The following is a 20,608-nucleotide window of genomic DNA, read 5'->3' on the forward strand; positions in this document are numbered from 1 at the left end:
CAGTGTACTCTTCAGTATACAGAACAGACTCCTCCTATTACATTGAATAGGTTTTGGTTCATACTATCAGTTTCAATGCAATGCTACTTTTAAGTGCATACAAACCAGTCCATGAATAGAGATACAATTCTAGTCACAGGAGTACCTGCGTCTGACCTGCACAGAGCCTCCACCTGCTCACAACAGACCCCCACCCCCACTCCGTGTGTCCTTCATTTGTTCTGGCGAGTGCCCACAGCATGGTTGACATTTGAGGTGCTCCTCCAGTTATTAAACTGCTATGGTTTACGGAATGGGGTAGAAGTGGGGGCAGAATACTGATCCTATTCCCAACTTTGTTTCACACACAGCCACCTGAGCACTAAAATAAATTTGTTTGGACTCAGGCTCACAAAGCTTTTTACGAACCCTCTTTCACTGAGATTCAAAACCAGTTCGGCAAACCTGGTGGCTCAGTCGGTTAGGTGTCCAACTCTTGATTTCAGCTCAGGTCATGATCTTGCTGTTCATGAGATTGATCCTCATGTCAGGCTCTGTGCTGCCATGGGATTCTCTCTCTCCTCTCTCTCTGCCCCTCCCCCACTCTCTCTTAAAAATAAACAAATTTAACAAAAAAAGTTCCTCACACAAGGAAAGGAATTTTCTCCTTCATGATTCCTCCTCCCCTCTCTCTCCCTTTCTCTCATCCTTTTTCAACCGACCTTCTCCCTCTTGCCAGCATATAAATCATACAAATAGGTATGTGGTGGCAGTGCTTAATCCCACCAGATAGCATCCACCCCAAGGGTTAGCTTCTGCCCAAAGTATATAGATGTGACTAAGCAGTTCAATTGATTAAGAGACTTGAAGCATTGGCATCACCTGGGGGCTTGTGAGAAACACATAAATCAGGTCCCATCTCAGAGCTACTGAATCAGAATCTGCATTTTAATAAAATTCACTGGTGATATATATGCACAATGTAATAAGTGCTGCTTAGAGCACGGTACTCATGATGTCTTGCTTGCTTTGTGTTGTTACATAACCACACTGTGTATATCAGCCCCAGGTGGCTGTCATGCCCTTGCTTGCTATTAATGACAATAGGAATCAGCAAATCTATCACTGTTAAAGGAGAATAATTTTAAAAAATCATTAATAATAAGGCAAGATAGTAGGCTACCAAGACTAATTTATTTTAAAAGGTTAAATACCCCCCAAAATATAAAAAAATCTATCAATTTCATAATACTTAATGGGTTGAGTTTTCTCAATTGGAAGTCAGAAAATACCTGACATTAAAGATATTGATGCTTGTCTAAAACTCTAAAAACAGGAATCATCTCAGGCACGTGGCAGAGTACAGATAGGAAATATGAGTTCTGGATGAACAGTAAACATGAAATTGTATTAATTGCACACATATTTGTGAATCTTAGAACTTATTAAAAGTTAGAAACCATGTGTGCTGTTTGTGAAGGAATTGAATTAAGCAAATTTTAATAGACATTTGTTGAGTATTTGTTAGGCACTCTGGGAAAATCCAGAGCTTTCAATGAGTTCATAATCTACTGGGAAAGCAAATATCCATTCCCAGATATAATATAAGCAGAACAGTAGAGTCACAGTTAAAGGGATGCAAGGTAGAGCCCCAGAGAACTATTACTCTCCATTGGGAAAAGAGGGAAAGTCTCATTAATGGACAATGTATATATTATTTTTCTGTTTTCAGCTTATTTCTCCTCTTATTTGAATTCTATCATTGGGTGTTTCATCTATTATTATTGTTTATGAGTGATACATTGAGTATTTGGTATTCTTAAATTTATATTTTTCACTCTTTTCTATTCTCCAAATAGTAGACTCCTATTTCTGACTACCTGTTGTACATTTCTGTTGAGTGTCCCACATATACCTCAGCCTCTCAAAAACTGAGATTTTCATTTTTCTTTCCTGCATTCTTTATCTCAGGAAATAATCTAGTCACCCACTAAAGCTAGAAGTCTGAGTGTCAGTTTGAGATCTGTTCATGCCATCATCTAATCATTTTCTTATAGAATTTAGACCATTGGAATTTATTTCTTCTCAACAATCCCTTCCAAGCACTCCTCCCTTATAGACACATGGTTGTATATAATATGGTATATAAGCCTCATCTTTAGTAAGCTGCATTATAATTGTCTAGTTTTTCTGTCTCCTTGAATTAAACATGAGCATCTTGAAGTAAAGGAGTGTTACTAATGCCTTTATCTTCAGACTCTAGTACAGAGACTGACGTGTAATATGTATACAATAAATGGTTTTTAAAAATACTTTGTTGACATGAACTGGCATGTAGTTTAGGTCTTGAAAATAGGAACAATAGCCTCCAGCTTGTATAAAACTGATGGCACTTATTTTGTGTTTTAAACTCCTGTGTACTTCACCTTTTTTTTTTTTTTTTTTTAATATTATGCACTGACCCCAGAGTTGCTGATTTTCATGCAGATTTTTACATTTTCAGGTTAGGGGTGAAAGAACATTTTGAGCCACTGCTTTGTGGGGCTGAGTACCAGTCTACAGCCCAATTTTTGGGGGTGTTGCCATATTTGTATTGTAGAATATGTGTGTACAAATTATTTGAACAACTGTATTGATCTGTGCTCTGATTATTCCAGGTAACAATTAGAAAATGTTAAAATACATATTCTGATGCTAGTTAAAGAAATGTAGGTCTCAACAGTATTGAGATGAGATGAAAATCATTCCGTCTACCAAAAGCTGGGGATCTTTAGTCTCATCTATATGCCATTGAAATTAAACTAGTTGCGTATGGAACTGTTGAGGAAAAGAACAAAGTTAGATATACTTGTTAGGTATATGAATTATATGCTACAAATATATTGTCAGTGATTGTGCCTAAAGGGAAAAGTGAGTTAGGTTTTCTAGGAATGGAACTTTATTGGGAATGAAGTAGAACGAGATTTTTATTCATATGGATAATTGGATTCATCCTTTCTTTATTCCCATTTATATGGTAACAATGCTCTCTCAACTCCAAATCTGGACACATTTTTTTATGTCGTAAGAGATAGTTGACAGCGACAGGATATTTAAAATTTGCATAATTTTCAAAAATGTGAGATAATCTCATTGCCTGATTGATAGGTGAGAGAAGTGCAGAGCACTTCTTTTTTTTTCACCTGAATTCGACTCAATACTGCATTTTTTTAGTCTTGTGAAACGCTTAACTTGTTTAAACCATCAGGGGAAAAATAGCCATTCTGGCAGTATAACTGCATATAAGCTCTAAGCCGGCCTTCCATTTTAATAATGCTTTGTATGTTTAAACACAAAACACTAAAAATCAAAAATCTAAAGGTATTTATTTCTTGATATTTTTGTTTTTAACTTGTAATCATTGAGTTGCTTCATACTCAAGTGTTGTTCAAAAGGATATACCAACTCAGTCCAGAGGTTGGACAATAAAAAGGCTCCAAAAAATTTAGTTGTTGAGAACAACTGTTATTCACTAACTCTGAGGAAAAAATTTGTCTTCTTTTTGCAGAAATTGCCCTTCAGCAACTTAAAGTATCTCTTCTTCCTCCTCAAAGCATCACAAATGGAAAAAGTTGTGCTGAATGGATGTCTACAACCAGGAAAAAATGTATTTCTCAGAAGGGACAGTGAAAAGTCTTTAGAAAACTGGGTTAGGATGGATTTGAACAGATCTCTTTTCTTACACTGGGAAAAGCGTTTCTCTTGTTATCATATCTCCTAGTGAGATCAGCTTGTAGCAAATTCAGTTCCATTTCAGGAGTTACAAGCCTTCAGTTAAACACAGAAAACTGAAGAGAGCTGTACATCTGGACAAAGTAATCTTTGCCATTTATGAAGCTATTCTAAGTATCAGTTAATTCCTCTCAAAGGTGAAGAAGCTGAAGTCTTTAGATGGTTTAAATTACAGGGAATGATACTTCCCCTTTGTAACGTATTTAATGATATATATTCACTTCCATACGTTTGTGATATTACATGTAATGCAGTGATACTAATTCCCTATCTACTGGACATCAAGAGAGTTCTTAGTGAACTCCCTGGAAGCTAAGATTTGATCGACATTGAGGTAGATATTTTGTTATCTTACAGAGACCATTTTGTATGAAAAGGTTTCCTGTGGTTTTGCCCTTGTGTTTGCCACTTGACCTCATTTTCTACCATTTCCTCCTTTGTATTTTAAATTCTAATGACAACATAATTGTCCAGCTCTCAACCAGGCTTCAGCATATTTCGCACTTGTATCATTATTCACACTGTCCCCTCTGTGTTATAAAATTTCCACTCCTCTATATCACTAACTCCTATTGGTACTTCAAAACTCAGGTCAATGGCATCTTCTCCAAGAGGCTGTTCCTAACCAGCTGGCCTAGGTGAGGTTCGCTTTCTGTACTACCCCATAGCTCTCTGCCCAATCTTTCTGTCAAACTGGGTCATGACTATTTCCTCTTATGGACTATGATCTGAGAATAAGTACCACTACTTCGTAAATCCTCAGTTTAGTCTATTGTTCCAATATTTCATGTGATTAAGTAATTCATTACTCACATCAATGAATATTATAGCTTCCTTCTTTCTGGGACTTTCAGTGTATAGAGAAGATAAATATACAAGTACACAAATACATACATGATTTTAAGGCTATATGACAGCATAATGGAATGACATAATTTAGATTTTGGATCAGGAAAATCTTTGGGGAAAAGACAATGAAATTCAAGACATGAAGAATAAATAGGAGTTAATTACACAAAGACTGGGGGTATGAAGACATCCTAAGCAGAGAAAAGAGAATTAATGGTCTTGTGCAAATCTGTACTAGGCTTTTTTAAATGCTCACAGCATTTTGTGGAGGAATAATTTATATAAAATAAGATGCACCAATTTTAAGGGTGCACCTTGCAATTGTTTAACATATGAATGTACTTACGTAACTACTAACCAGATCAAGATAGAGAACATTTTTATCACTCCACAAATTTTTCTTGTTTCTCTTATTCTAGACAATTCCACCCCAGGAGGTAACAGCTACTCCGGCTTTCATCACTCATTGTGATGCATTTAAAAAACTGAAAAAAAAAATTCAGTGAAACAAATATAGGGAGCAAGGGACTAGTAGGGAGAGAGATGTGAATGCAGAGATAAGAAGATGGCAGATCATGGAGAGTCTTGAGGACTTGGTTGGATTTGGAATTTTGGTCTGAGTGAAATGAATAGCTTTGAAGACTTGAGGAGAGGCAACATGATTAGATTCATGTATTAACAGCTATGCTAATTAGAGAGGGTTAAGAGTGGAAATAAAGGAGTCAGTTAGGAAGCTAATATAATATTCTAGGCCGAGAGATAATGGTGGCATGAGCCAAGGAATAGCATATAGATGGAGAGCAGTCAATTGATACAAGATGTGGGAGCCTGGGTGGCTCAGTCGATTAAATGCCCAACTCTTGATCTGTGCTGCACAGCACAGAGCCTGCTTGGGATTCTCTCTCCCTCTCTCTCTCTGCCCCTTCCCAGCTCACATGTGTGTGCACACACTGTCTCTCTCTCAAAATAAATAAACATATATATATATATATATATACACACACATATATATATACACATATATATATATATATACACATATATATACACATATATATATACACATATATATATATACACGTACATGTATATGTAATCTTCAAATTACATAATATATATATACACGTACATATCTATACGTATATATATGTACGTGTATATATATATTATGTAATTTGAAGATTCTAAACACAAACATTTATTAAAATGAACTCCATTATTTTAGTAAAGATCATCATTAAAAGTTATGATTGTATTTAAACAGCTAATGTGGCTGAAAACTGATAGACATATTCTCCCAATTTTAAGTAGTACTTATTATTTCCTCTACTGTACTTCATAATGAATTCACCTATGAAGGGAATATTGCTTGAAGTTTTCTATAATAATTAGGCTAATGTATATCTTTTGGCCATGAAAAAGATTTTCCATCTTTCTCTCTACCTTTAACCATGAAAAAGATTTTTTCTTTTTGTAATGAGCTTAAAATCATAACCAAACATAGAAATTTTCATTTTTACTTATTCACATTTTCAAAATATGACTCACTTAGCCATCAAAAACCACCACGGAGAATGAAATATGCTGTTGAACACTTTTACCCTTAGATTAGAATTGTGGTATTTAAGTGAATTAATTCTATGCCAAAAAGTCTTGAATGATATTTGCATATTACTTAGGTGAACATCATCTCATTTAGTAAAATTATCTTTTAGTTTGCTTGTTTTCTTTTTTAAACAGATTTATTTCTCCAAATAGCTTAGTCGGTTTTTGTTTTGTTTGTATCCACATTTAGAAAATCTGATGCTTATTTTTGATTCTTTAAAAAAATTTTTTTACATTTATTTATTTTTGAGAGACAGAGTGAAACAGTGCACGAGTTGGGGAGGGGCAGAGAGAGAAGGAGACACAGAATCTCAAGGAGGCTTCAGGCTCTGAGCAAGCTGTCAGCACAGAGCCCGATGTGGGGCTCGAACCCATGAACTGTAAGATCATGACCTGAGCTGAAGTCGGACACTCAACCAACTGAGCCATCCAGGAACCCCTTGATTCTTTATCTAAGTGGTAAAATGGAGTGTTAAAAAGTGGCAAGCTTACTGCATTAATGTCCTAAGGCTGCCATAACAAAGTGATACAAACAGGGTGACTTCAAACAGAAACTTATTGCCTCATAGTTCTGGAGACTAGAAGTTCAAAATCAAGGTGTCAGCAGGGCCATATTCTCTCTGATGCTCTGGGTAGAATCCTTCCTTCCCTGTTCCTAGCTTCTGGTCATTTGCTGGCAATCTTTGCATTCTTTGACTACTGATGCATCACTTCAATTCTGTGTCTTCACATGACATCCTTCCTACGTCTCTGTCTTTTCATATGGCATTCCTTTTATAAGGACACAAGCCATTTTGGATTAGAGACCCACGCTATTCCAGTGTAACCTTATCTAAACTAATTACATCTACAATGACCCTGTTTCAAAATAAGGTCACATTCTGAGATACTGGGGTTTAGGGCTTCACTGCATCTTTTGGCACATGATTCAACTTGTAACAGATACCAAAAACAATCAAAGTAAGTTTCTGCCTCTGGGGAATTGCCTAGCAGCCAACCTCTCCATTTGCTGCATATATTTTCTTCATTACATGTAGAAAAATAACTACATAGAGGTATGAAAACGTGTGTGTGTGTGTGTGTGTGTGTGTGTGTGTGTGTGTATGCTCACCTGTACAGACCTGATAACTCATAGAGTAATCATGGAAACTGGGAAAATGATGTTTTAAATTTCCATGTGTAGTTTATTCCTTTTATTTTGGCATAGTTACTGGCAAAATTTTCTTAAAGCAGGCTATGCATGTTTTTTGTAGTATCAGCACATTTGTTTTCATTCCTTTCTCTCTAGAGTAATTTAATATAGGCAAAATAAAATGGAATTCTGACGGATGGCTTATGTTTCTCCATCCTGGGTAAGATGGCTTACAAAACACCAAAATGCTCAGCAATATGGCTTATGAGGGATTTTAACTGCTTCTTCCTTATACTTGGGAAAACTTACCACTTGCAGTGAGTCTCACTACTCTAGACAGGTTATCTGAATAATTCAGATAATTACTCTAGTTCTGAATTTTCTCTGCAAACCTGATTTTGCCCCTTCAGTTCTCTAATCATTCTGTAACACTCAACTGACATTTAATGCAAATCTACTGTGTATCAAACACAAAGAAACAGAGATGTTTTATAACTCCTAAATAGCTAAATCTAAGACTATTTTCCCTGGCTACTTCTCTTAACAACCTTCACATTGGATCATGGTGTATTCAAACATAGGAATGAGTTAAACAGGCTGAGGGGATGAGTAACTACATTAGGAGATGTTATAGTTATTCTTGTATCCTGCACTGTGCTTTTGTGACTAATATTTGCTTTCTATATATTTTTATTTCAGCTGAAAGAGACATCAGTGTCTATTGTGGGGTGCAGGCCATTACAATGAAGATTAATTTTTGCACAGTGCTTTTCTCGGGTTATTCTGAAACAGATCTGGCACTGAATGGAAGGCACGGGGATTCCCACTGCAGGGGGTTCATCAATAACAACACCTTTCCTGCGGTGGTCATTTTCATCATCAATCTCAGCACCTTGGAGGGCTGTGGAAACAACTTAGTGGTAAGATGAGTGTAAAATCCTGTGCTAGGTTTGGGGTCACAACAAAAATCTCTCCCCGTTTCATGAAATCATCAGAAGCCCAATCTGTCTTTCAGGAAGAAATTCCAATAAAACTGAACAAATCACTTCCGTTGCTTGTGTGAGGCTTTAAACATACAATTTTATTTTCCAATGATAGTTCCCCTTATTGTAGCTGAGCAGTAGAGGGGCTCGAGATCAGCTACACTACTCTAAACAACATTATTTGTATGAGTGACATTGATAAATATTTCTCTACACTTTATCATTAGCTATGTTTCTCCTGCTTTTTATGGAACTGTCTTATCATGCAGAAATTGTTTGCTTCAGTGAGTTGGACAATGGGTCCCTTGGCCTATTGCCTCTTAGTGACCTCATTCAGAAAAAAAGATGAAATATAGAATGGGAAGCCTAGACTCTCCTAGGTTTCATGTTTACCGTGGAATGATCCACACCAGTGTCGTGTGAAAGAGGGCTGTCAGCATTTCCGGTGTGATTTTCTCCATTGTGTGGGACTGTCCTTTGAATTTCAAAATGTTTTTCATACTCAGTCTTACTCATGAAATCCCAGTAGATTGTTCAGAAAAGGAAATCTCTCTAGTCATTGTGAAAATCAAATATTTCCATCCCCAAACAGAGTCACTAGTCTTTGCGATTCATTATGTATGCTTGCATTGAACACACACACACACACACACACACACACACACACACACAGGAATTGAATAAGGAATTGATTCTCCCAAGAATTAAAATTAATTGAAGTATAAATATTGTGATTTGAGGGGTGTTACACTGAAATTCATTGAGCACTATTTTTCATTTTGCTTGTTTAAATATATTCTTATTGGTAAATCTTAGCACAGACAAAAAGGAGATCCAATGAGCGTGACACTTAGCACAGTGAATAAGGAGAAACTGGCTTTTCCTCTTCATAAATTATTATTTGGGATTAAAGAGGAAGGCTTAATTTCTCTAAGGACAGGGTTTCTAAGACTTGATGGGGGATGGGAGACAGGAAAAAGATTTCTCTGATTTCCTTCTTTATCTTTTCCCAGAGGGTAGTTAGAATATTGTGCCCATGACCATTTCAAGCCTGCAGCTTGAGTATTATTGACTCTTTTTATTAAAAACATTTATTCATCTCTCTGAGTTGTGCACAGAGAGGTGATGAGGTGGGCCTGAGGGAGTGTGACGCAGGCTGGTTATTATATGTCTGTGTTTCCTTGTGAAAGGAGGAACCCACGTGGAGAGACAGAGTTTCCCTCCTCCCACCGTACCCTGGGGTCTTTCCTTCATGGCACTTTCTTCTCTGGATTTAAGTCTTGCCCTGCTACCAAGAAAACAATTCAGGAGAAATGCCAGGCAAAGCATCTGGGTGTGTGTGCACATGTGTGTGCGTGTGTGTGCACACCTGCTGTTTACTTTTTTAAAAAGTTGAATGATTTAGGTATAAAAGTTGCTACATATGTGTACGTGTGTTTTATTCTGTTTTCAAAGAATTGGTATATTTAGCTAGCCAGTCAGGCAAATGTGAGAGGAGGGGAAGATTTGCATATATTTTCATTTTTTCATAGACGTCCCAGCTTTGGAGTTTGCTCCAAGGACAATCCTACATGGGAAAAATTAAGTAGACTATTACGTCACTGGATTAGGATAAAAAAATTGTTTCAATTATAGTAATTCTGGCCCTGTTCATGAATTAGCTAGATAATTGCCTCAGCTTTGCCTATGTACTCCAGGTTCACACATAAAGTTTATTCTCTTGTTGAAAAGTAAGTATTATAGGTTTCCATAATACCTGCTAAAAGTATTTATTGAGCATCATACTGTAGTTGATGTAATGGGAGGAGCTGTATTCTATGAAAAGTATAGAGTGTTATTATGAAAGTCGAGAACATGATTGTTTCTATAATGGTGGCCAAGAACATTATTATGAAAGTCAAGAACATTATTGATTATTCCTAAAATGGTGGTTCTTAAATCTTAGTGGGATTGAATAATCCAGTCTCAGGAAAATACACATATGGACAATATTTTAATATAAAGTCTGGGAGTTCATCCCCTTGAAACCTGTCTATGAACTGTTACCCTGGGAGGGGATGAGAATCTCCATGTACGTACCACAAAGGAAGACCCTCAGATGGTCACATCAGAAAAAAAAATTGTGACCTTAATGCATTTGCTCAAAATTTATCTCAGGGGCCCCAAGCTGCTGGTGTCACTGTGTGTTGCTGACCATGCAAAGGCAAAGGCTAAGGGGATCCCCTACCCACAAAGAGTTCTGATTATGATGAAGGGGACTGCCAGTTTAAGAGACCGCTCATGCACTGTGACTCCTCCTACGATGGAGATGAGCATTGCGGTAGGACAGTCAGGAGGTTTCCTAGGGAAGCTGATGAGACTCAGGGAAAGAGTAGGATACATCATGGTGAAGCAGGGGAGAAAGGAGGCAGAGAAAGCATGTGCAAAGCCTTAACGAGATCCTTGTGACTGGCTGGGGCCTTTTTTTTTTTTTTTGAAATTTTTAAAAATGTTTTTATTTATTTTGAAACAGAGAGAGAAAGAGAGAGAGAGAGAGAGAGAGAGAGAGAGAGAGAAAGAGAGAGAGATATGCAGGGGAAGGGCAGAGAGAGAGGGGGAGAGAGAGAATCCCAAGCAGGCTACCCCGATTCAGGACTCAAACTCACAGTGAGATCATGACCTGAGCCAAAATTAAGAGTGTGATGCTTAAGGGACTGAGCCACCCAAGCACCCCTGCATCTGGGACATTGTTAACCAAGTGTGTGATTACAGGGATATGAAGCGAAAGTGGGAATCAAGATAAGGTTAACAGGAATATTTTAAGCCATGCCACAGAATTTGGACTTTACCGGTGAACATTTTGAAATGACTTATTGTAGCACTCTGAACATGTACTCTCTCTCCTTTCTTACTTATGAAATATGAATAAAGTGTCTTTGGTGAATATGAAGTTTCATTTAGTTAAAAGACATATTGATCACTTATAAATAGCATTATGTGCATATAATCTCAAAGCCATGGCATGTTGTAGTTGAAACAGATGCTAGAAATGATCTGGTCTAGGGGCGCCTGGGTGGCTTAGTCGGTTAAGCCTCCTACTTAAGCTTAGGTCATGATCTCATGGTTCATGAGTTTGAGCCCTGTGTTGGGCTCTGTGCTGACAGCTCAGAGCCTGGAGCCTGCTTTGAATTCTGTGTCTCCCTCTCTCTCTGCCCCTCCCCCACTCACACTCTGTCTCTCTCAAAAGTAAATAAATATTAATTTTTTTTAAAAGAAATAAATGATCTAGTCTAATGTTTTATTTTGCATATGAAATTCCTGGATTTATATGTAGCTATTTAATCATTGAACTTGATCTACCATTCCAACAGGTATCCACAATTCCTGGAGTCAGTGCTTATGGGAATTCAACTTCAGTACAAATAGGAAATATTTCGGGATACATTGATACTCCAGACCCACCAACAATCATCAGCTATCTACCTGGGCTTCTTTACAAATTTAGTTGTAGTTATCCATTGGAATACCTGGTTAATAATACCCAGCTTGCCTCGTAAGTTCAAGTTCTATTCTTACTGTCACATTCTGTCTTTATATTTGAGTCATTTTTTTTTTCCTGAAGGGACTTATCAAGATAGCAGGATTTGTTGAGAATAGCCAAACTCAAGGTAATGGAAACTATATTAAGTCCTTTATCTATCTATCTATCTATCTATCTATCTATCTATCTATCTATCTAACATTGTTATGACCCATATCAACAGATCAGATGTATATATTTTCCCCCAAATTAAAACTGGCTCCAACTAGTCAAATGTCTGCCTGGGGGTTCTCCTCACTCCCTTCAGAATTGCCAAAGACACTAATTGCCCAAGCACTGGAGTGCTTATGCAGTCCAGAAGGTGTACTATTTCCAGTGGATAGAACAGTCACTGCATTGTTGGGTCCTGCTTGGCTTCAGACTCTGCCAGATGCTCTCACTGTGAGACTCTGCTGCCTCAGAATCTGGGGGCTCTGTGCCTCTTGCTGAGGTGTCAGCTGCATCGGTGCTGATGGTCCCCCAAGAAAGGTGGCCTCACTCAGAGCCCAGGAACTTCAGATATGGACTGTTTATAGTCATGTAGTCATTCATTTTTCCCAGAGGACATACTCCAAGACAGGGTTATATCCACATTACAACAGAGTCACTGGATTTGTCAAATATTTTTGATAAAGTGGGGTGATTGAGTGAAAACTTTCTCTTCTCAGTTCTAGGGTTTGTTATCACAAGGGTGTAGTTATTGTTTAATCTTAGTCATGAGGGAATGCAGAGGCCACATTCTGTTTCGGTTAAAAAATAGTCACAGCTGGTTTCAGTGGCACAATGATGATAAATATCTTGGTGAAAAGTAAGACTTGGAAAACAAGAAAAGAAACGCTTTGAGTCAAAAGGATACAGGTGTAAAGGGAAGTGGGCCATGAGGGTGTCACAATCTCACTCTGTTCCACCTTACTTTCCCAGTAAACACATTCCTGAGTTGTGGTGTATATGGAAATTCATTCATTTATTCAATAAATAATTATTATACTTCTATGTGCCATGCAATGTTCCAGCAGTGAACAAAGTAAAACAAAATCCTTGATCTTATGAAACTTCTAATGGGATTGATGAAAGTGTATTTGTTTCAGATTCAAATTATATTGGAATGACATTTTTCTTTAAAGTCTCATATATATAATGCAAAATGGAAATAATGCCTTTATAAATAAAAAGATCATAAAGAACAGTTTGTCTTTATTTGGTCTCTTTTGCTTTTTGATATGTTCAATGATTTAAATCGTGTGCCTACTCCAGACCTAGGTAAAAGTATGTCAAGCTTACTCAAGAGTTTTAGTGCCTTAAATCTAATATTAAGGTATAACCGAAACTTTTAATTTAAAATCTATCAATGCTTTCCTTTTTCTAAATCTGTTTTAGGTCCTCAGCTGCTATTTCTGTGAGAGAGAACAATGGTACATTTGTCAGCACTTTGAACCTGCTCCTTTATAATGTAAGTTGATGGGTGACGGATGTTATGTTCTCTCTCATCATACTGAGGAGCCATTTATGTGGATGGATTTTATATCAAAATCTACCAAAGGCCACATTAACCCCGTTATACTTTGGTAACATTTATCCACCTTTACTACCATTTTTATATATCCTAGTGATAAAGGTATACTAAAAACTCCATTGCTTTCTAAAAGTTGATAAATGACTTAGATTTTGTTTTGTAAATGTGATTATACATAGTTATTCCAAGTGTCTATCTACATTTATATGTATATATTTATTTGCGCGTGTGTGTGTATGTGTATGTGTGTGTGTTTAGCCATAGTCAGGGTCAAGATGTTAGGAGTAATATTTTTGTGATAATAAGATAGGAAAAGTCCAAATGCTACTTCTCTTGAGGGCACGCTTGGTGATGAATGTGTTAATATTTTCAAAATGGATTTTGGCTGATGACAATTCTGTCACATTTGAAATAGTTTGGGTTGACTACATAGTATTGTCTAAAATCTTGTCATGTAAATATCGACAGTGGCAGGAAAACGTAAAAAATACATGGATTTCTATTTATAACTCTAACATTAATCCCCCAAATGATATTTTCATGTTGATTAAAATTTTTTATTCATACATTTTAAATGCCTGATTTAAATATCAATTTTTCAATCTATCAACCAACATTTTGGTAAATTATGAATCTGATTTTTACATTATTATTCATGTCATCATGGCACTGAGTTATAATTCATGCAACTGATTTAAAAGTCAGTGCTTTATACTTTGAATATAATGAGCTATAAATATTGTAGTAGGACATTTTCCAAAGGCATTTAAAAAATCATGTTTATAAGTTTGTAGTCTGACACCACTGAGTTCTAAACAACAAATTAAAATGTATTGGAATAAAGATGGCCTTTCTGTCATTTCTAAACTTTCCTCTGCAAGGAGAAACTGCCAACTTACTTGGTTCTATAATACTCAGCAAATATGTGCCAGTATTCATTCCCAATATGAACAGATATTTATTATTGTTTTGAGCAGTATTTTTAAATTGGAAAGTTCCTATCTGCTGATTTATACATGTAAGCTCCCTGAGGTAGAATTGAGGTGACTGGTTTGGGTTCAATATTATTGGTTATTTTTGAGTGAAACCAAAGATGAAAATTCCTGATTTTAAAAAAGTAAAGAACATGCCCAAATGGTATTTAATGACACCATTATTTTTTGTGTGCAAAATTAAACTATTCCCTTACTGGAAAAGCAGAAAATAAAACTTTAGAAGTTTGGACTTGTTGAGAGCTTTGCTGTGAGGGTCCTTCTTTTATCATTAGAAATAGTATTCCTCTATTGTTAACTAGACATAATCCTTCAAAAACTTTCTAGCATCTTTTTAAAAAATTTTTAATGTTTATTTATTTTTGAGAGTGGGGGAGGGGCAGAAAGAGAAGGAGACACGGAATCCGAAGCAGGCTCCGGGCTCTGAGCTGTCAGCACAGAGCCTGACACAGGGCTCGAACTCACAAATCCTGAGATCATGACCTGAGTCGAAGTCAGATGCTTAACTGTCTGAGCCACCCAGGTGCCCCCAAAACTTTCTAGCTAGCATCTTAATGCTAAATAAAAGCCTATAATTTGGTGATAACCTTAAGATTATAATTCTATGGTAAAAAAGGCAACCAATTATTTGATATCAGACTATAAATGAACTGTCAAAACATCTCATTTTTTTTGATGTCTATGCTTTTTATTTGACAAGACTTAACATCTTAAGATCTCTGATGAGAATAGGATGTGGAAAAATATTTCAGAAAACAAAACAGACACATCTCATTTTTAACCAGTTTGCAATAAAGGTATCATTAATGGTGGAATTAAAAAGTTAAATTGAATTTTAAAAGTTATTTACTAGACAATGAAATAAATAATAAAATTGAACAATTTCTCCACAAATTATGTTTTTTAATTAACAGACCATTTTTTACAGCAGTTTTTGGTTTACAGAAAAACTTATCTGAAAGTAGAGAGTCCCCACAGACTTCTTGTGCCTGTACACAATTTCCTCTATGATTTACACCTTGAATTTGGGGGTATATTTGTTATAATTGATGAACCCATATTGATGCATTAACTGAAATGTATCGTTTACATTGAGTTTCACTCTTCCTGTGTATTTTGTGAGTTTTGACAAATTCATGATGACTTATACCCATCATTACTGTAACATATAAAAGAGTTTCACTGCCAAAGACTACTTTGTTTTTAACATGACATGGTCATAATATTTTGTCATGTTACAGGGCACTACCAAACTAGTAATTTATACATGCTTCCAGTTATAAATAAGTCACAAAGATGAAAAATACATTATAGGTAATATAGTCAATTATATTGTAATCATGAGAAAAAAAAAAAGCCCTAGTAATTTACATGAGAAAAAAAAATTTGGTTTACTTTCACTAATTGATCCAAAATCATATTTATTATTTGTTTGAAACACTAACATTTAGCTGTCCAAGTGTAATTTTATTGCAGCGTTTCAAATTACGTATCATTACACAAACATTTGTGGCCAAGTCTTCCTATTTCACATGCAGTTTTTGAATGATGAAAAGTTACATTCAATACCTACTACTCTCATTCTCTGATTAGTTATTTGGAAAGGGAAACTTATATCTAGTTCAGTGCAATTGTTCATATCTATGTATTCTGGCACTCAGTAAATGTACTTAGGAAAATTTTATTTATAAAAAATAATTTTTATATTAATAATTTATAAAATAATTTTATTGACTATTCAGTTTCCATCTATGTGGATTATTTCAAGTTGAACTGTGGCCTTATTTTTGTGTAATATAAATGTATCGGTTTTCTTCTCTGTGGAAAGCAAAGATGACTTTGTGAATTTGAATTGTATCTAAATGTTAGTGTCTTCTGAGAGGATAAAGAAAGAGTAAACCTGAAATAGTGTTACAGTAATATGAATGTCTTTTCAAAGTTGAAGAAAAAAATCTAAAATAAATATAATTGATTTTAGGGACAGTATAATAAGAGTAAAAAAAAAACAACTATACAAAATAAAGGAAAAAAAGTAAGGTAAAAACATTAACTTTTAGAAGCAATTTTAGAAGGAAATATTTGTTGATTCATTTGCAAATGACTTAGCAGTATAATAATTCTAACAAAGTCAACATTCTTCAAGACACTACTGAGGCAAGTATATAATCTCTGGCGGCCCCTGGCGGACTCAGTTGGTAGAGCATACAACTCTTGCTCTTGGAGTTGTGAGTTCCAGCCCCAAGATGGGTATAGAGATTACTTAAAAATAAAACTTTTAAAAAATAAAATAAGGATCTATATATTTAATGAGGTGTGGAATACTTGGAGAAGTTTTTAAAGAGAACAGGAAAGATAAATAAAAGTATCTATTGGAAATGGTTAGAGGAGCTATTATCATTTATGATAGAGAGAAGTACGACATATATTCCCTCATTTATCTGGCTGTATTTGGGAATGAGATGTTTCACATGAGTGCAACCTTTTCAAGAGTAAAGAATTCATACTATAATTTTAAAAATTTGTAATTTTAAAAATTCAAAACCTGTTGCTTTCTTCCCAGCCTTCTTAAACAGAATATGCTCTGTATTTTGCCTTTGCTTGATGACTTTGAAATTTCATAATGAACATTAACATTTTTCCTTTGCTGCAAAATAGATTCAAGGTTACTAAATTTGGGAGAAGCAATTTGCTTCCATGCCAATTGATTTTACAGTTTACATTTTTAGAAATTATTTTCTTTTCGTTTTCTTTTTTGCATCTTACAATTTTTTTCTGTTTTTCTGTATTATCAAATTAAAGCTGTCACATCTCAGTTTCTGACCTATTGCTTTAATACTGTAAATTGGGGCATGATATAAATAAGCTCTGTAGAATTTCTATACACTAAGAGGAAAAAGATAGAAGTGAAGTCCTGAGACACCTTTCTATAAGTAACTATCAAGGAATTTATGAAGGAAATATTGTGGCATGCATTTTGGCAACTTGGAGGACTCATTGGTCTCTTTTTTGGTTTTCAATTAAATTTTGGTACTTTCCAATTGCCAGATAAGTGATTTGGGGCAAATGAGAGATTATCAAGAGCATAAGGACCTACAACCCCAATGGGAAAGGGCTTAAAGTAGATGAGAAACTGCATAACAGCCACTAATTTAATTTAAATAAATGAAGTATTAATTTAAATAAACTGAATATTAACAATTGATTATTAAACAAATTAAATATTAAACACTGACTATTAATCACTGAATGCGGTTTAAATACACAGAACATTAACCACCATATACGATAAGCTATGGAAACAAAAGGATTTATGTATGGAAATGAATTTGTTACTTGGATGTGGTTTAAGAACAGTTCTGCCAAGAAACTAGAGGATTAACTAGATCATTTTTGGGGTTAATTCTGTAGTTTTATGGTGATTTGCCCCCTTTTTTATATGGTATTATGGTTTTAAGTGGTAAATGTGCTGTTGTTGGGAAGACAATGATGAATTAATTTCTTATTTTGTTCATCATTAGGATTCAACCTACAGTCAGCAGTTAATTATCCCAAGTATAGGATTACCTTTGAAAACCAAAGTGTTTGCAGCTGTACAAGCCACTAATCTGGATGGCAGGTATTTTCAAACTCTTTAGTTGTTGTTGGTTAAAACGTTTTGACTGCACAGAGCCTTGTGAATCATAAAGTTAGCTCATTCATTTTTAATTTAAATAATGCTGCCATTGTCACACCATTTAGGAATGCTAATAAATAGAAATAACAAATTACAAAGATGAATAGGGACACTTATTTTGTGTCATTAATTGGAAAATAACAAGTCTTCCCATAAAGAAGGAGGGGGAGTTACTGGAAGAGGGAATAGGCAGACCTATTGGAATAGGGTAACCTGTGGGATACCACAATGTTCTATTCTTTCATCTGAAAGATGATGAGTCAGATGTAGTCATTACATGAACACTGGTGATTTGTGCGCTTTTCAGTGTGTATGTTACTATTCAATAAAAATGTATTAAAAAACAGAGGAACTCTCCCCATTATGATCTGGGCCAGAATTATATAAAATGATCCTCAGAAACATCTCTGTAAAAAACCCCAAAGCGATCAAGCTTCATATGACCAAGTTTTAGTTAAACCAGAATGATCAAAATTGAAAGGGAATTCAAACACTGAAGATTCAATCCTACCCTATAATAACATTATCACATATAATATAATCTTTACATCCTGAAATCATCTTATCAAATTCAGGATTTAAAAAATTATTGGCATTTACTTCCCATAGGCTAGTAATTTCTATAACATCAGAGTTGGAATGAAGTAATGTTTAAATCTAGGCACAGTGTAGCCATATGGGGGAAGATTATGTATTTGCCTCATGGTTTTCTTTTACCTACCACAGTGTCATTCATGGACTCCTACTCTCATCCCCACTGATTCTGGCATAGTTTTCAGTGTATAATTTATGCACCAAACTCCTTGCTGTATGTGATATTATAATATCCTCTGTCATTTGTTAGAGTCAGTAACTTCCAGAAACAGAATATTGCTGTGTACAGTGAACATAGACGTATCTATATAGCTTGCTTTTAGGTTTTGTTTCTTCACACTTTGACCAGTTGTTTTTTACACAATTTGTGTGTGTGTGTGTGTGTGTGTGTGTGTGTGTGTGTGGTGTGGTGTGTGTGTGTGTGTGTGTGGTGTGGTGTGTGTGTGTGTGTGATATTAGCCTTAACTCCACTTGATGCAGGATGGCAATTTGCTGCAGATTTTTAAACATCTTGAGCTTAAGAGAATGTTTCAATAAACAAGAAGCCTCTGAAATAACTAACAAAAACATAGTTCTATTTTGTGGGGGTGAGGCATTTGTCAATATTTACTTCCCTAGGATTAGTAACTAATACCCAAAAGGAGATTTTGACTCTATATTATGCTTACTTCTTTCTGCAGATGGAATGTCTTAATGGATTATTGCTACACAACCCCATCAGGGAACCCAAATGATGATGTTCGATACGATCTCTTCCTTAGGTAAGTCTTGTATTGAGAGCAAAGATCCAATTGTAGATAATTGAAATGAAAACTCCAAGTTATATAAACAAATTGTAGGGCACTTCTATAGCTTTTAAATGTAAAGTTTTATATTTTGAGCTTTTAGTCCTTATAAAGCTGGAAAGATAAAAGTTGAGAAGAGTTTTCAACACAAAATGCTGATAAAGCTATTGTTGAATGAGAATTGCAAGTAAGTTAGGTCCATCAAAGATGTTTTATTCATGTTTAGGACATGTGGGAATATTTCACTGTCTTAGAAAAAGCATGGTTAGGATATTATTGGCAATAAGAGAAAGGCAGTGGGAGGTACTATTTACCCACAGCTAGACTGTCTCATCATATGTCAAAAGAGAGTAAAATTAAAGTAATGGTCTAGATAATTTAGACCCCAATATGCTTTTCTTCATTTATCAGTATTTAAATGAAAGTATGATATAGCCTACTACTCCTTTTTTTTAACAGAGCCAATAACTTCAACTTCATTCTCCAATAGACAATGATAGAGTGAATGTAATCTACATTTGGGGAAAGGGGACATTGATCATAAAAGCATTCAATCATCCCAGTTTCCTTTCAGCATTTTTATCTGACAGCAGAACAGACTTGAGAGTCAAGAAATGGCTTCTAATCATGCTTACAAAATGCAGTTGGCTCAGATCACTGCTGCTTATTAACACATTATGGGAGTAATATGATGGGAACCAAAAGATTATGCTTTATCAGCTAATCAAGGTTAAGATGATGTCCAGAGACTAGGTCAAACTGATACTCTTATATCCTATTGCTGGAACTGTTAATTTAGGCAACATTTTTGGGAAAAACATGCCAGTATATATCAAAACCTTAAAAGATTTTATATTCTTTGATTCTGTATCTACAGGTTTGAAAACATACTCTAAAATATTTATGATTTTATGGTTTATCAGTGATATTCAAAATAGTAAAACTCGGGAGCAATGAAGGCTATTCAGCAATGAGGAAAGGAAATGACTAAGTGGATTGTGGAGAACTAGTAATTTGGGAACTCACACAGACATTAAATTATATAAAGTTATTTATAAAACAGAAAACAAAGATTGGTTCTATTCTATCTCCTCCCTTTCTGTCTTCATGGTATTTTTATGCTTGGAAATAATGTGGCTCTTTAAATTTTACATGAATTGAAATATGAAGTGA

At 35.3% G+C, this 20,608-nt stretch overlaps 1 protein-coding gene across 13 annotated transcripts in view; it reads left to right on the forward strand.

The window, feature by feature from the left end:
* The window catches only part of ZPLD1 (zona pellucida like domain containing 1), a 539,338-nt gene that overhangs the window by 502,132 nt on the left and 16,598 nt on the right, over positions 1-20,608 (forward strand). For 10 of the 13 annotated variants that reach the window (XM_042999205.1, XM_042999207.1, XM_042999203.1 and 7 more), the window contains 5 exons: positions 8,036-8,256; positions 11,670-11,851; positions 13,256-13,328; positions 17,902-17,999; positions 19,331-19,411. In XM_042999205.1, the coding sequence (XP_042855139.1) occupies positions 8,036-8,256; positions 11,670-11,851; positions 13,256-13,328; positions 17,902-17,999; positions 19,331-19,411 (655 nt within the window). Of the gene's footprint in view, positions 1-3,526; positions 3,668-4,341; positions 4,389-8,035; positions 8,257-11,669; positions 11,852-13,255; positions 13,329-17,901; positions 18,000-19,330; positions 19,412-20,608 lie in introns of all 13 variants that reach the window. The other 3 variants (XM_042999212.1, XM_042999213.1, XM_042999214.1) reach the window with 3 other exon arrangements.

This window comes from Panthera tigris, chromosome C2 (genome assembly GCF_018350195.1).
Source record: "Panthera tigris isolate Pti1 chromosome C2, P.tigris_Pti1_mat1.1, whole genome shotgun sequence".
Lineage (NCBI taxonomy): Eukaryota > Metazoa > Chordata > Mammalia > Carnivora > Felidae > Panthera > Panthera tigris.